The sequence below is a fragment of the Scomber scombrus genome, chromosome 24 (genome assembly GCF_963691925.1).
Source record: "Scomber scombrus chromosome 24, fScoSco1.1, whole genome shotgun sequence".
NCBI lineage: Eukaryota > Metazoa > Chordata > Actinopteri > Scombriformes > Scombridae > Scomber > Scomber scombrus.
In genome coordinates, this window is record NC_084993.1 from 9,511,054 (window position 1) to 9,528,928 (window position 17,875).

The 17,875-nt window shown below is 41.2% G+C and overlaps 2 protein-coding genes across 3 annotated transcripts in view; one reads left to right on the forward strand and one right to left on the reverse strand.

Moving 5' to 3' along the window:
* Positions 1–86: 86 nt before the first annotated feature.
* cenpl (centromere protein L) lies at positions 87–4,248 on the reverse strand. Its single transcript, XM_062414745.1, has 5 exons — positions 4,210–4,248; positions 3,266–3,440; positions 2,867–3,118; positions 304–885; positions 87–181 (listed from the first exon to the last, which is right to left on the reverse strand). Exons 1-5 carry the CDS (start codon positions 4,227–4,229, stop codon positions 107–109), a joined length of 1,104 nt encoding a protein of 367 aa, XP_062270729.1. The 5' UTR covers positions 4,230–4,248; the 3' UTR covers positions 87–106.
* Positions 4,249–7,718: 3,470 nt separating this feature from the next.
* The window catches only part of LOC134006599 (peripheral plasma membrane protein CASK-like), a 46,259-nt gene continuing 36,102 nt past the window's right edge, over positions 7,719–17,875 (forward strand). For both annotated transcript variants that reach the window (XM_062445527.1, XM_062445528.1), the window contains exons 1-2: positions 7,719–8,523; positions 16,733–16,845. In XM_062445527.1, the coding sequence (XP_062301511.1) occupies positions 8,465–8,523; positions 16,733–16,845 (172 nt within the window). In that variant the 5' untranslated portion in view covers positions 7,719–8,464. The remainder of the gene's footprint in view (positions 8,524–16,732; positions 16,846–17,875) is intronic.

Below are 17,875 nucleotides of genomic sequence, written 5' to 3' on the forward strand. Positions count from 1 at the left end.
AAGTTTAGTAATCTGCAATATGAATCTGCATGTCCAGTCTCTAAGTGAATGCTGCTGTTGCAATATTGTATTTCATAGAGTGTTCATTGTTTTTTTTCGGTCCCACTCAGATGGGCATTTTGAGAAGGGCACACTCTGTCAGTAGTGTCAGGGTGGTGATCATGTATTTGCTGTTTAAAATCTGAAATGAAAGGAAATAACTATTAGTACAACACTTACAAACCTCCTGTGTGTGTGTGTGTGTGTGTGTGTGTGTGTGTGTGTGTGTGTGTGTTGCTTAAAATGGTTCCTGTGAGATGGTACCTTGATTCGACCGTTGCTCTTGGCTGAGCCCAGTGCTGTGGACACCTGGTCCAGGCTTCCTGCTGATAGATCCAGCCTGAAGTGTCTGTAGAAGTGGCTCTTCAGGCACTGCATGAACCTCATCACCTCCTCGATATCAACAATAGCCTCATCTTTCGCCTTCTCTCCTCCCTCGTTCTCCTCCTGGTGAGCCTTTCTCACACTGCTCCACAGTTCCCAGGCGTCTTCGGGGTTAACCGAGTAGGTGACCTGCAGTGGTGGCACAGCTGGAAGAGTCCAAATCATTTTGAGGTGCTGGATGTTGGACTCCGTGTGGCAGTTTGTCCATAACGCCACCAGCCACTGCAGGCTCGTATTGCTGATCTCCAAAGGTCCAAAGTAGCAGTCAAAGGTCTGCTGGAACCAGGATTTAACCAAACTGGTGAGACCCTGTGGCCCACTGCTGCCAAAGAGCGGCATACAGATAAAGTCTTTTAGCAGTGAGTGGATGTAGTCGGGGTTGCCGTTGATACAAGTGAGGCAGCCTCTCCATACTGACTTCTGTGGCTCGTCCTGCCTGGCAAACGCAGGACTTGAATGGATCTGTGGTGAGAAGACAATACATGTTAGTTAGTTAGTCACACACACACACACACACACACACACACACACACACACACACACACACACACACACACACACACACACACACACACACACACACACACACACACACACACACACACACACACACACACACACACACACACACACACACACACACACACACACACACACACACACACACACACACACACACACAAAAGACATACTCAATACATGTCACTGACTGAATGGTCTCTTGTAGTTGACTGGATTGAGATGCTGTACAAACACCAAGTCCATGTTTTTATCCAAATTATATCTGAAAAATTAAATGCATACTTCTTTTTTATTTTTAAATGACGCTAATACATCATGTTTTGCTTATTTTGTTCCTGAAATACAGTGCTGCTTGAAAGTTTGTGAACACTTTACAATCTTTCCTATATCAACATAAATATGACCTGAAACGTGATTGGAAAAGTATTACATCTTCATCTATCTTTCCTATTAGTGTGAGGCAAAAGTAGTATGTGAACCCTTGCTTTCAGTAAGTGGTGTGATCATCTTTCCCAGCAATAACTTCAACAAAACATTTCTGGTAACTATTTGTCATCAAATAAACTTGTGTGTTTGTTATTGTTGTCTTTTTTCATTTCGCATCTGTTGAGCATCAGGTCATGGACAGATATCTTGACATTTTCCTGTAGAATTTGCTGGTACAACTCAAAACTCAAAATACTGTTGCCACCGTGTTTCACAGTTGAGATGAGGTTCTCATGTGGGAATGCAGTGTTTGCTCATTGCCAAACAAAATGCTTCAAAGTTTGATTTTGGTCTCGTGTCCACACAACATTTTTCCAGTCGCCTTCTGGCTTATCTGCGTGGTCTTATGCAAACTGTAGACAGCAGCAGTGTTCTTTCAGTTGTGGCTTCTATTTGTAACTCTATTACACACACCATAGACATTCAGTGTACTCCTGATGTTGGACTAATGAACATTGACTGTAACCACTGCAATAATGGCCTTTAGTTTCCTAGATGTTAGCCTGGAGTCCCTTGTGACCTCCCAGACTATTACATGTATTGCTCTTGGTGTGATATTTGTTGTCCAACCACTCCTGGGGAGGGTAACACTGGTGTTGGATGTAGGCTGGTGGTTCTCTTCTTTAAATAAATCAGGGCCTCCCAGACTCACACTTGATTGTCATCCCATTGACTGAAACATCTGACTCTAATTTCTCCTTCAAATGAACAGATAATCCTAGGGATTCACATACTTTTGCCTCACAACAAACATGTAACATTGGAAAGTTTTCCTCAATAAATAAACAAACAACAAAAGTGTAAGATTTTGGACTCATGATGTGTCTTTATCTAGTTTTATAACTTGGTAGGAAATCTGATCACACTTTAGATCATATTTATGCAGAAATGGAGCAAATTCTAAAGGTTTCACAAACTTTCAAGCCGCACTGTATGTAAAAGATTTATCATAAAATCACCCATTAAAGAGACCATTCTACACATTATAAAAAGCATCAAAACTTATTTGGTGATACATAATTAAATATGTAAGTTTTACACAAGTGCACTAGTTGAACAATTTATTTCAAAAAGCCCCACCACTTTAGTATGTCTGTGATATCTTTTCAACAGCCTCTCCTTGGAGACTATTCTCACTCATTTATGTCTGAATGGAGAGCTAACAGACAGTTTCAAATTCATCCTGTCAGACCCAGGGCCTCTGCGGTAGTTTTTAGCTGGGATACATTGAAGTGTTTTACCAAAAGCACCTTCAATCCTTCAAGATTCAATTATTTCAAGCTGATTCAGTTAGTTATCTAATCTTGAATCAATGCTTCACAGTTTGTATAATATGTGTGTTTTGTCTCGTGTGAATGCAACATATGCAAATTTGTACCATACATCTAAACAGCTGAGACTGTCTTTTCTTTGCCTCTACAGATCCTACGTTTACCTGTATGAGGATGGTCTCAGCATCGTGGTCTGTCTCGACCATCCCCTGCACCACGGAGAAGGAGACTCTGAAGCTGTGCGATCCGTCCACCTCCACAGCAAAACCTTGCTGCTTCTCTGCAGCGATAAATGCAGAGAGCTGCCTTGAGTAGCTCTTCAGCTGGGTGTGTCTGAACTGGTAGAGAGGAGTCACGTAGGACAGCTGCCACTCTGTTTTCATCAGTAAGTTTAGATGCTCGGGGTTCACCTTCTTCTTTAACAATAAAAAAAAGGAAAGGAGAGTATTGAAATGACCATTCTGTGTTTCACTCATCAGAAATGAAAATGTAGCCAGTGATTATGTGTCTTTCATAAAATAATAACTGACAAACATGTAAAGCATTGGCCTGGGGCGACTCACTGTGATATCATGTGACTTTGGAGCTCTTCTGCTGGCGTTGAGCCTCTGTGCTGTCAACGCTGGGGTGAAGCCAAGACGTGAAGTAGCACCTAAGCAGCTACGGTACGACTGCCGGTAGCTCTTACTTTTGCTCCTCCTCTGGACTACAACACTGTTGAGGGGAGTCCTCGTCACACTGGAAACCATACACCGATCATCACATCAGCTTCCTCTGATGTTTATCATGCAAGTTAGTAATACAGGTAGTCACTGCATTGCTATCTGTATAACCTGCAGCCTAATTGTGGTTCAATATAGAGTATATGTGCTATTGCTATGATCAAGAGTTCTTACATTATGAAATTACAAACTTTTATATATAATAATTGATGCTCATAACATAAGTTTGTGCTGGGTGATATTTAAGGTCCACTCAAAAATGTGTTTTTGCAACATGTCAAACACCAATTTCAATTCAAATCAGAGTATTATAATATTTTAAACTGTCTGAAGACTTTTTTTTTTAGATCCACTGGTTCCACGTAAATGAATGTTTCTTCCAGAACAACAGCAGGATCACAACACACAGAGACCACAGCCCTGCTTTGTTATGATAATATGATCTGTTAGCAATAGCATAGCTCGAGGCACCACTATCCAAATATGGGACGTGCACTTATCACATTTGGAAAGAAAATGACGACAAATGTGAAGCGAAAAGTTAGAATAATGCACTAATTTGTCAGTAGAAGTGAACATAGAGTACTTTCTGCACACATTTTGTAGGAAAACTACTGCGTTAATACGAGAAACATGTGAACATCGTTTAGGTAATGTTACAGCAGAAAGCGGCATGTTTCGGGGTTTCTACACGAGTAACACAACTATGATGTTTTAGTTGTTGCAAAACACAACACTAACAATTTTTAAGTTGCTTTTTTTTGCAATGAAACATAACGTTTTACCTGGTTTGGTGTCGCTCCATGTCTGAGTTATCGACGGTAGCAGACTGACCGGAAATAGATTTGAATATCGCGCTTTCCCAGAAGTCTGCGCGGTTAGTCTCGACCAATCACATGAATCCAAACAGGACAAGGATTTTTTTAACTCACATTTTTTTAAGTAAAGAAAATATAAAACAGGGGTGATTCTAGGATCAGACCTTTAGCTCCTAATGATAATTTAACATACAATGCCTTGCACGTGTTCAAACCCCTTCTGCTAAACTACTCATTTGACTGGATAACATAAATGACAACAAGAAAAATTAATACATAGTAGAGTGGTCTACTAAAGTGTATAATAAAATTGGTTCAGAATAAACAATCACAGATTACTATAGAGAGGACCCTAAGATAGTTAATGAACCCTTAGGGAAATACTATATTAATAACATAACTATCCAAAGTACATTAGACTTAAATGTACTTAGTCTAATGGTTTTAATAAAAGCATTTGAACCTGTAGCATAATTGTTTGTCCCATCTCTAACAGACAGGCTCACAAAATAATTAAAGCTAAAAATACAATCATTATTTATTTATTTTTAGGGGTGCTGAGATCAAATTAAGGGGTGCTTGAGCACCATTAAAAGGGTCTAAAATCGCCACTGATATAAAACATAAGAATTGTCAGAAACACGAGAAAACAAGAACAAATACAAACTGAAATAAGAAAATAGAATGGTATGAACAGGCTTTGAAAAATGCCAAAAATCAACAAAAATTGACCTATTGGGCTGATTCCTGCAGCTTCAGAAAGGAAATGAATGAAGAAATGAATGACAGGCAGAAAAGTTTTAGATCGTGAAAATTTACATTCATAAACTGTGCAGACTATTTGTGTGTTGTTGCAATAATAAATAAAACCGAAGGTGCTTCACACAATACAATAGTGACAGAATAACATACACAAAAACACAATAAAAACAATAATCAAGCATAAATAGATGAAACATTAAACAATAAATAAAACAACAAAAAGCAGCAAGGTCCTCAAGGTAAACATTGAAGTTTACTCAAGAATGTGATTTTCTTCTTGTTCCTACAGTTGAATGTTTGAGCTTCATTGTGCAGAATGTGCAGAAGACACTAGAAGGTTGTTTTTCACATTCATCTGCTGAAGTTGGAAAGTTTTTCTGCCCCTTAAAATTGAATTTTAAGATTAAAATTCAATTTTAAGGGGCAGGCCTGTAAAGAGGATCTGTAACATCACAACAAGTTTGGTAGCCAGTCCTGGTCTGGTATTCAACTTACACAAGTGTGATGTTGAAATTTGAAGCCTCCATTGCACAGACAGTAAGAATGGGCTTTATATTGAAGTAAGACACATCATTTGTCTCGCAGTTAAACATCCTCAATTAAATAGATTGTATATTTGCATATTTATAGTTTCTGGAGGAATAGATATTTCTTTTTGGAAAAACCATATCAGACACAAATTATGATTTAAAGTAAAATATTTTACATAGCTAAATCTTAAAACATGTCTTGTGGTGATTTAAAATGTTACGGTTAATATTTGTGCTTTGGTCAAAGTTAGGTTAGGGTAAGGGTTTGGGTTGGGCATGTGGTGATATGACTGAAGTTAGAGTAAGTCTGCTAGGATTTAATATAAGTCAGTGTTGTTTTAAGTGACAAAAACAATATTTTGTGTGTGTGTGTGTGTGTGTGTGTGTGTGTGAGAGAGAGAGGGAGTTTAACTAGCCAGTTTCACATTCAACCACCAAAACCATTCCCCTCCCTGTTGCCATGGAAACTGTGCCTTTTTCTTTATTTCTCCCCATCTGGTGCTTCCCCACTTTTTCCTCTTCTTTAGTTTCTGTCATTCTTGCCATATAATCTTCTCTTTTGTTCCTCCCACTTGCCCTTACCGTACATTTGTGTGAGGCCCACTGTGTTAGTGTTTTTACATGTGTATGTCTTGCAAAAATACCTGTGCATTGAATGACTGGGTTTTCAATAGCACATACACTCCCATATATACAGTATGATGACCACATCAACAGCCAATCAGGTTACCAGTAGCTGCTGGTGGGCATTAACCAATGGGGGAAGCTTGCAGATGATGTGTGAGCAGAAGGGATGCAGCACCATGGAAACTGCAGAGGGTGCCATGAGAGAACAGCGCACTCTAGTGGCACCAAATGTCTTTATTTACCCCCTTCCGCCTGGCTCAGTTCACCTCTCTGCTTGGGAAAAGTTTTGCCATGAGGAACTCATTTGTTGTCCAGCTAAAACTTCTCTTTATGTGTGTCTTTGTCTCTAATTGGTGTTGATTTCACCAAAAGTTCAATATTATTTAATTCAATTGATAGCTTCTGTCATTTTCTAGTGTATGTTTGTTTGCATGGGGTGGAAAAGTTGAATTTCCCAAATGAAAAAGCAAATATTTTTGGATATAACTTACTTGATGAATACTGAATAATGATACTAAATATTTATTGTGTGGCAGGCTGCTGAATTTGGTGGAGTAACGCTCATATATTTAACCTAAACAGATTTGTATTCATTATGCGTAAATAAAATTGATGAAGTAGGATTATTGCACAATTATAAAGTGGTGTAGTTTAAACCTATAGTCTGTGTCAGAACTTCACGTTCATTTGTTCCAGTCTTTCCTCGTGTTGTGTTGAAATGTATTGGCATTCAGTAGATGATGCTCAAAATGGGAGGATTATGATTCCCATCAACACCTCTAGGGGGCATCACCAACACATCTCAGGGTTTGTCTTCCCACACCTGAGGAAACTGCACCTGTGTCCCCGCACCTGCTCCAGAGGAAATCCTGCACCTGCAGAAAGATTATATGACAGTAAATGGACTTAATCCTAACATTATTGCACATTAAGTGTCTCTAACACCTTCCTCCGGGGCCTTTTTCCAAAACGTTACCCATTTGATAAGAGACAATGCTTGATGGTTATACAAATTCCTGTGGGCTCAGAATCATAACACATCTGTGCCCCTGTCCAACAGCTTCAATAAATTCAATAATACAGACACTAAGCTGTCCCTAATTTTGCTGAGGAACCTCCCTGAGGACCCATGGGAATTTGGGAATCATTGAATAGAACATGCACTCTTCCATCTTTATATTATATGTGGATAAAAAGGTTTATTCATATCACAATAGCCTATATGACAGTCAATATATGAGAACCGAGAAAATTTAGAGTGGTATAAACTGCATGTTAAAAGGATGGAGATAAGAACGAGAAAGGCTGACGTAAGGTGATGGGGTTTGGACAGTCTGCGTCTGCGCGGGACAGACTGGATGCAACCGTTGGAAGAGATTAGGAAACTGCGCCTAAATCGGACCAACACTCTACGCCATCTTGGCTCGAGTGTTGCCGAAAGCGCGGTTTTCTGAGCCCCCATTACACGGGGCCATTTCGGCTCGGACTGGGCCAGTTTCTTGGATGACAGAGGGAGGAGCCTGGGGTTTCTGGAAGTCGGAGGAACAGCCAGTCAAAGCCAGCCAGCCAGCCAGCCAGCATCTGAACTGGAAGCAACGGTGGACGAAGGGGTCGGCTGTGTTGGGGTATAATTTCAATAATTCACAAGCGTAGACGATGTATGCAACGGAGCGGTCGTCGACATGAACGTGAAGGTGTTCCGTTTGGGCTCGGGAAGCTGAAGCATACCGCAGCCCGATCACATTACATTACGTTTTTTTCGGTGGGATAAGCTATCTGTGATACACTGGGTGTGCACAGCGCCAATAACGGAGCGAGCCAACGGGTTATACCATCGACAGCTAGCTCGTAATAACCCCGTTAGCCAACCATTTTCCAGAGCTTGCGGTGAAGGGAGCATCTCGGTCGGTGCAGTGAAGTGTCCGCGGATGCTGCTGAGGGAGCCCGCTACTACCTGGCGATATTCGGCTGTAACATGCAGACCTGAGGCATGCGAGGAGGGGTTTTTTTCTGCAAACGAGCGAGGAAATCTCCACGCCCTGGGGTCTGGTCTTTGGTTACTATTTAGCTAGCTCGCTGGCTAGCCGGGAGAGCAGGAGAGCAGCTCGGGAGAAGGTGGGGCCGCGGAGTGACAGCCTCAGCTAATGTGGCTAGCCGGCTAACTTGGACTCTTTGAGTGGCCGCTGGTATTCCTGCTTTTAATTACCAAGAGCCGTGCACAGTAGTATCTCCCTTTCATCCTCCAAAAACCCGTGGTGTGGGAGGAATATCTTGTCTAGAGCATCCTCGTTTACCTGTACACTATGGCGGACGACGACGTGCTGTTTGAGGATGTCTACGAGCTGTGCGAGGTGATTGGAAAGTAAGTAGTGTCTTTTATAACCTGTCAACTCTCTATTGTCTTGTTTTTGCGTTTTGCTCACAATCAAGCCCAGCTGCAAGTGGCGTCGCTAATTGGCAGGGATGGTGTGTATTTTCATGTGTGGGCCTGCAGGTTTTTTCAAGGGGAAAGTTTGCAGGGTGGGTGAGGTGAGGTCACTTTTTTAGTGCAGTGGTCTCACTTAACATGAAAATTGATCAAACTTGAGTACAAACTTTTTGGATTAAAGGTTGAGAATGTAGAGCACTCTTGTCCCTCCACCTTGTTTCAACGTACTGCATAGTTGGAAATAAGGCAAGTTTCTCTACTAATGCTCTACTGATGCTATTTTTCTGTAGTTGGCAAAGGAATTCATTGTTAATTTGTGATGGCAGACTATCAGTAGGGATTTAAAAACCTGGAGTATGTGAAATCATCACCTGGCTGCACAGTTAAAGGGAGTAGACACGTTTTTCCTTTCTCCTAAACCTCCTGTTTTACAGTAGCCATACCTACATACAGTCACAGGCAGACTGGTTAGCTGGTTAAACACTTAATGGGTGTCAAAATGTCAAGCAGTTTATGAAAAAAAACAGTGAAGTGGTTTTCATATAAACCAGGAGACTGGCAGATGCACATTGAAAACATTCAAGACTTCAAAGTGCCATGAAAACTGCCACAGTATGCATGTTACTTACTGTGTGGCGGCTCCTCCATTCTTCCTGGAAGTGAGGCGTGAAGGCTGACAGGCCCATCACAGTCCTGGGCTACCACCGGTCAGTCCCCTCCCCCCTGCAAGCTCTACTTACTGGAGGTCTGAGGGTCCATTAAGTTTGTGCTAGGGGAAAGAGGCACACTCTCTCTAGACCCCCAGGCTCCGTTCTTTATCCTGAGATTTCTCGTTGCCTTGGTTACTAATTGATGGTTGGTCCAGGACCACTACCTTGGAGTCCCAGTAACGGATACAATGAGCCACTGGCAGAAGAGTTGCAGTAACAATGCATTTCATCTGCTGATTTTTATGGTTGTATTTGACAGAACAACAAGGGAAGTAAATACAGGAAAGTGGAAAGAATTCTTTTAACCAGCCCTGAATGATAGATTAGAAAAGTGTGTTTCCACATTTTACTTTCCTGATTTGGACTCTTTTTTTCCTGATAGTTTGTTTTATCATCTTAGCTCTGATAAGCAGAGTTTGATTCCAGCTGCTCTTTTTTTGTGGCAATTATCAATCTGTATGGTAACACCTGCAACCACAGCATGGAGTACCAAAGTGGAAGATGAGTTAGTAACCTCCACTTATTTGGTAGCCAAAAGCAAACACTGAGACATACAGTATTTGCAAACACCTTCCAGTCCCACCTTTCACTTAGGACAGTACAGGAGTAATACATGAAGATGGGAGCAGTTTGGAGAATATCTTAAGCTTTAGTAAAGAAGCAGGATGCCACATTTATGTCACTGAAAAGACCAGAAAATCCCTCTTATCCTGCCAGTTCTTTTGTGAAACACAGTTGATGGATCAAGTGTGTTGAGTCCGGGTGTCTTGGGATGTGTTGCAGGAAGAAGGAGGGGATCATTTTTCCTCAGTGCCGAGGTGGGAGGGGAGGGGAAGAGAGGCTGAGGCAGATCAATGGAGACAAGTGGAGTTGGGGAATGGGATGGCCCTGAGGCTAAGGATATAAATAATGCCAGCGGACATTGACTGCAGCACTCTGCCATCTCCTACTTTTGTTTTTAACCTCATGTTCAGCACCACTGTAAGTAGTGGACAACATGGCAGACAGCTGAAACCTGAAGATTTTGATTAATAAAAAAGTGAAATTGATGCTTAATAGCCACAGGAAGCCATCACCAGTATCCTTTCTGGGTAGAAGATATTCCTGCTCCTGCTCTTCCTTTGCCGAAGTATGTTTTTGAACAGGAGAGAGGTAATTTAGTCATGCCAGATATATCTCCACACCAAAATGATAGATGGCAGGATGTAATTTAGCCATTAGATGGGTTAAATTGACTCTTAATGAAGGTCTCTTCCTCTTACTGCAGTTTGCCATGTCCTCATCCCCTGTATGAAATTAAGACTTTTCTGACTCTGACTGAATCTGAGACACATCAGAAATATCCAACCAATATGAAAGTTTTGTAGGTTAAAGTGTCAAAAATCTGACCTTGATGAAGGCTTCCTCTACACTCTCTGATCAGAGCGCACTAATTGAAAAGTGCTATAATTGAGAGTGGGTGACATTAACTAATCCTAATAAGTTTGTTGTAATTAGTTTGTCCTTTACCTCCTGCCATAAGGATGTAACAGTTGTCATGGTGACTGTCTCACATTATTGGATGATCTCAGTTCTGTTGCACACTCGCGTGTCTCTTGCTGACCTTTGACCTCAGCTCCTTTCAAACTTGTACATAAACCCTATTATCCAGCCTGTCCCTCCCTCAGACTTCTATTGTTGTACAGAGGAGTTGTCTATTATTGTCCCTGATCGGCTTGTGTCGGAGAGGAGCGGCCAGGCTGGGTGGGATTGAGAGCACTGTGTTGCCATCAGTGTTCAGTAATCATCTCTCCTAAACTGGGATCGTAAGGAGAGGCATGTTCACAGTGATTTCTACTGAAAGACGGTTAGTAAGTTCATTCGTAGAAATTTTTTTTTGTGTGTTTGTGAAATTATTGGCTTAATATTAACATTTTTGCTTTGATGTTATTTTCCTGATGTGACTCTGATATAGTGTAGGTATGTCTTTGCATTGAAGCGCTGTGTGAATACATATGAAAGCACCAATATAAGCTACTACTCCACTTGTTTCAGCGCAGCACAGAACTCAAAGTATTTGAACTTTCGAAAGTTGGACGCTGGATTCATCAGGTCTTATAGTTGCATGGCAACAGCAAGAACTGCACACGTCTGTGCAGCTTTGCAATAAAGAGACACACGGGGCTGTGTTTGATTTTTACAACCTATGCATGTAAATGTTCACTCAGCTCCCCTGTGGTTACACTAGCCTTATTTCAGCAGAGGAAGATCAGACAGGTCAGGTGTCATTTGGACTTCTGACGGGATTAACTACAGTGAAAGATGACACGGGCTATTGAACAGGCGTAAGTAGGTGGTGCAGGCCTCGCTCATTATGTGCTCATTGTTTGTAGTTTAGGTAGTAAATACATGACATATGACATAACGCAGTAACCACAGGTCTTTTTTTTTCTTCTTGACATTTCAGCTCTAGTTTAACTTAGCAAAGCAATGAAGCAACTCTGTGTGTAATTATTGTGTTTGAATGGGATTTAGGTTGTTGAAGCACTATTGGAGTCACAGCGCGCTTTATTTCAGCCCTGGGGTGCTCATTAAAGCCAAGGATATTGTGATGTGTGACTCTCTCTAAACCACTGAAGTAATCAGTAATCAGTCCTCTGGCTTTTTCTGGGTTGGTTATTTAAACTGCTTGGACAACACTTAAATGTTAAATTTCTCATTGATTTTTTTCCTTTTTTTTTAATAGCTTAGAGAGGTCTAATGATAGTTTCTCCCCAAACAGATGCAACCTTTAGTACACAAATCTTTTCCAAAATGCTTTGCTGCAGGGTTTTTCGCTCACTAGTAGCATTTGCTGTAGCTTGTCTTAACTTTAAGCAGTTAAATAACAACTATAATTATACTTTATCAGCTGTTTTCAGTAGCTTCAAACTGGTTTAATTAGTAGCTTGATATATTTGCTCATCTTGGTGACTGATTTGTCTGATGTGTGTCAACATGTGACGAGAAGAGAATATCTACGTGTCTATATTCGTCAAGTTATTTTAAGCCAGTTTAAATTTTCAGATGTTAGTGTGAGAATATCAGCAAACGGTGTTAAATGCAAATCATAACTTGCAACTGAAAATTATAAGATTTTATTTACAGTTATGTAAGTAGTCAAGCATTAAATACCCACATTAGATAAGCTAGGGCTGAGGAATGTTTGGCATTTACTGCTTATTAAATCACATAAACTATGAATGGATTATTAAAACAGTATATTTAACTAGCCACAAACCACAGGGAGGGTTTAGCATAGTTTAGCGTAGTTTATTGGGCACACCATGATGCCATATTTGGTGGTTTTGCCATTTTAGATTGTACATGAAGAGATCTCGCTACTAATCTGTTTCCTCGTATATGTAAAAGGGGGGTGGAGGACTATCATTCAGCAGGAAAACCCTGGGTTGAAGCCCCCGCATTGGCAATCATCCACAGCTGAAGTGTCCTCAAGCTATACACTGAATTCCTGCTGGGATCAATAAAGCATCACTGTCATATTCCCATCTGTTTTAATGGAGGATAGAAGGTATCAGGAGAGTCATTTTTGCATCATTAAAAAGTCATGTAAGTCTTCTCAGGTTGTCTTCGGCTTGAAAAGTGATATGTGGTGCTGTGTAACATATAGACAGCTGTTTATTACATAAGCAAGGTAGTCTTAATTGATTTCCTTTATTAGATTATTTTATTCTTGGCTTTTTGTTAAAATTCTCTCTGTGTACAGTATATGCTCGCACACACAGTAGATCAATAGTTGTGAATGGACGATGTACATTTGAAGCTTTCTTTCAGACAGCAAGGCCAGACTCTTCAGGGGAGGTTTAAACAAACCTGGATCCTCCTCTGGTGTATGTGGCAAAAAAAAAAGGATTTTCTACCAAAGCAGCGGAGCATCCTGGGGGTATCTCTGCTCTAAATTTTAGCTTGCAACCCGAATGCTAATTTCCCCTCGCTAAAATTTAAAGGGTTGTTTAATTTACATGAGGAAGCGCTCTGGATTAGTGTCGCTCAGACATTCACAGCCCACAGTTGAACAATGTTGAACTTTGTTGAACTTGTTTAATTAACAGCTTTTTAAGTTGAGCTCAGTTTGGGCAGCGGGTCAAACGGCACTTACCCTGCACGCCTTCTGCCGAAGTCAAATACTTCTGGAGAATGAATAGACGACCACTGATACTGTCAACGCTTTTTATCCATTAACTCAGCTATTTTTAAAGCTGTTTGAAATGACTAGCATCAGTGGCAAAATATAAAAAAATTCGTACAGATTAAACAAACAAAGAATCAGTTAAATTTGCTCCCGTCCATTTGGGGCTGCTGATTATTTTGGGCAAATCACTGTTAATTCCACTGTGTAATGTGTGGTATTCATAACGTGTGTGTTAGTAATGAGGTCGGTTCCAGCCCATATGATAAGATGCAGGACCCAGGAACAACCAACCTGAGAAACTTAAACAGATTGTATTCCTGTGTCCAGCAGCTGAACAAACAATTCTTCCCCTCTCCAAAATTTTTTGGTGACATACTAACAAAGAGTTCTGCTGGCTCCCAGCTACAGCTAAAGAGCTGCTTTAAGCAAAGATGGTTTCTCTCTCTTGAGAACAATCCTGGTGGTGTTGAGTCTGCAGCTATAGATGTGTCCTGTCCCTGCTCGGGAAGAGAGAAAAAACAGAGACCAGAGAGAAGATTTGGCTGATAGTTATAAAAAAAAAAAAAAAAAGGCACCTAACATGCAGTGTTTGATTTGCATGGAGCAGAGAGCAGAAATGAGCCAAGGAGCAGTCTGTAAAGATTGCCACTCGGGGCTAATGTTTGATGACTGCTGCCATCGGATGTGAGCCATGTGTGGGCGTTTTGTACGAGCCCACTCAGCACAGCTGCGGTGATGTCAGTATGGCATGCGGCTCTCCGCTTCCTCACACTCAGACACACACACACGCACACACACAACATCTCTTACACTTACTCGATCTTTTAAATGACTGTATAATAGCTACTGTACATGGCTGAATGGTCATTTAATAATTTTTTTAAATGTCAGATGATGACATGAATTGCATTTCAATTTATTACATTAAATAGCGGCCACCCCCCACCCCCCCACTTGCCATACACCACTGTTGTAGACCCCATTTGTGAATTGATTCTCAGTGGAGCTCTCTTGAATTGAAAGCCAAGATTACAAATGGGATGGATGCATAAAATCTGGCAGATTCCCCAACTCTGCCTCCTTGTTTTATGGTGTTAATGAGTTTTATTGACACACATTAGGTTAGTGCCAAGATGGCTTTGCTCTTGCGGCATCTTTAGTATCCCTGGGGCTGCAGCTTCTGACTTAACTCCCCCCAAAACCTCCACCAGCCAAACCCAGATCTGAAACCATCAGCACCCCCTCACCTTTGAGGCCCCTCTTTCTAATGGGAAACACAGCTGCCACAGTATATCACACCAAACCGGGGGGGGGGGGGACAAAGGTCAGCGGGGGTTGTCAGATCATCACTAGAATTCCTGTGGACTCTTAGAGGGAGAGTGTTGTGTTTTTACAGTTTTCCGGGCACACGCCGCCTGCTCTGTTTGTACGGGTTAATCATTACAGCAGATGTGAGGAGCGACTCAGTACGCAGCTCATCTGAATAGTTTTCACTGTTGGGTTGACACTGACATTGTTAGGCAGGTTCGTTGGCTAATTTAATTTAAAACAAAGAGTGTTAATGGCCACTGCCTTGCTTCAGCAAAATGGGTGCACGCGTCTTGTCTGTGTGAATATATATGTGTGTGTCTGCAGTAGCATTGGTTCCGCCTCTGAGGATTGTAGACTTCAGGAGATGTGGAGACAGCTGTAACACGGCAGGGGTGTGTGTGTGTGTAAAACTCTCAGTGGGCATAGGAGACAGAGAATGTGCAAATGTTTCAGCTTTTAGTGTCTGTTCCCGCCACTTTGTTACTCCTTTAATCAGTAAACACTCTAATGTTTGGTGCTTTGGCATAATGAGAAAAAAATATTGTATACATCTGCAGACTGATGAAATGCAAGGTGATAAAATGTGTACATGTGAAGAGGGCCTCTGTGTAGTGAGGTCCAGACTTGTATACAACAAAGCAGTGTGTCATTTCATTAGTAGGGTTATAGTGGTTCATCTAATAACTGTTTAATTTAGACAGAAAATGAATTAATGACAATATGTAAGTGGTACTTGTCCTGTATTAAGTGAAAAACATAATTAACGTTAAATATAAGGCTGGGCGATATGGACAAAATCAAATATCACGATATTTTAGACCAAATACCTCTAACGATATTGCAACAATATTGTAGAGATGACTGTCGATGCTTTCACAAAACATTTACACAATGAAACAATGAAAAGTGGGTAAACGGTACATAATAGAACAGCTAAAACAGTCTGGTAAGTTCAGAAAATTATATATTTTACTGTAATTAGGATTGGTCCGATGGACGATGCCATCGGCGATGCGCCGCCCGCCCGCAAATTAGACGTATTCTCCCGGAATCTGGAGTGAACGAGCAAGAGCGCGCACTAGAGTGACAGCGCGTGTGTGTTTGTGTGACTATAAATGCAGCGCGTGCGAGACCAAAGCTCTGTGTCGCTTATTATGTGTTTATTTATTATGTGTTTATTTATGAGTAATTCTATGCTTTTGGCTGGGCTTTGATACAATAGGCTACAATCTTTTCCAGAGGTTTATGTTTTTTGTGGTGGTCTGACATCCAACACTGAGACAATAAAATGCTGGTTCACAACTAGCAGTGTTCAAGATCTGAGTTTCACTGAAGCCCAAAACGTTTTATGTTTTGTTTTATTACACCTGTAACATGTATTATGAATGTGGTTAAAAATAGTGAAAAATGTCAATTTCCACTTTTTTTTTTTTTTTTTACAGAGCTACTTGTCTTATTTGAAAACACAACACAAAATCTTGACTTACTTAGACACAGGACGTGAAAACATTCTTTATAGCTTCCATATGTCAGCCACAATGCAGTCATATAAGGAAGCCCAACCTCACAAATATCTGCTACCTCCTTTTTTTTAGACCAGAAATAAACCTTGCCTGGGTAGGTCTCCCTAGCTCAGGTCTTTATAATGAAGCCTTTTATTTTAGCTTTTACAGCTGTGCTGCACACCGCTGCTCTATAATTCCCACTGGCACGGGCATTGAGGCTATGATGCGTGGCCAACCACCCACTGTAAATCCAGAATATCCAGAAACTTAACTGTGTGCCCATTGCACTAGGCTGGTGTGTGTGTGTGTGATGTTGTGTGTATATAATCATGAGTATGTGTTTTCTGGTTCGAGGCTATGTGCGTTAACTGAACTTTTTTGAATCGGACAAATTATGTATACACACAAGGGAGATGTCTGTGATTAACTCTGTGTGTGTGTTGCAGGGGTCCCTTCAGCGTGGTGAGACGATGCATCAACAGGGACACGGGCCAGCAGTTTGCGGTGAAGATCGTAGACGTGGCCAGCTTCACCTCCAGCCCCGGCCTCAGCACAGAAGGTGAGGGAACTCAGCAGACAAGTTTTTGAACTGTTGCTGAGTTTAAATCGTGTGCTGTCATGCACTCTGAGCACCAGATGGGTGGGGTTTACAGAATCAGGACAAGAGGATAGCGTCACGGTATGGTGCCGATTACAGAGAATTAGACGTTTAAATTGACTTATTTACACCTTTCACAAGTAACTAACCTGCAAAGCTTTTTCTGTGCTGTAATGTAAACCCCACCCGTCTGGTGCTCCTTGTGGGTTAAAACAAACGTTGGGCATAATCTGCAAATATTGTTTGGCTCTGATATGAAACAGCCAGGACCACACAGTGTGTAGAGTGGCATTCTCACAGACAAATAAATGAGGCATAATGTCGCACATGCTGCACACAGATGAATAATATGTTGGAACTGCATGTGTTTGCTGGTTTGTGTGTTGGTGTTTCTGCGTCTGTATTGGTTAGGTTGTGTCAGTGGTATTTATGAGCGGTCTCACCATGTGGTTTTGTGCTTTGTCATATTGAGGTCTGTGTGTGTGTCTATCTATGAGGGAGAAAGGGAGGGATGGAGACAAAGATCATAGGTGTGTGTGTGTGTTTGTGCTAGTGTTGGCGTTCACTGTGTGCCATCTGTGAGGCCCCAGTCAGAGATTAGCCTGGCAGCCAATAACAACAAGACAAGGAAATGACCCAAGAGAGGAGAGACATTAAAAAGTGGATATTTACCACAGTGTTTCCAAAACCAGAGTCTACTAAATAATTTTGGACATGAGTGTGATATTATGATGCTTAGACCAAATTTAATTACCTGAAAATGTGACCTACCCACCAAATTATGTTTTTCTTTCCTTGGAAATTTGGAGTAGGTTGGAATAATGCTGCTGGTGTGGCTAGTTGCATCAGTAATAGTAATACTGTATATACTGTAGTTTCTCACAGTTTATAGGATGACAAACAGTATTCAGAGGGCTGTCTTCAATTAGGTAATGGGCAGTGGTTATTATTGTTCTGGAAACAAATACTCAGGATGTCAACAATAGTGTGT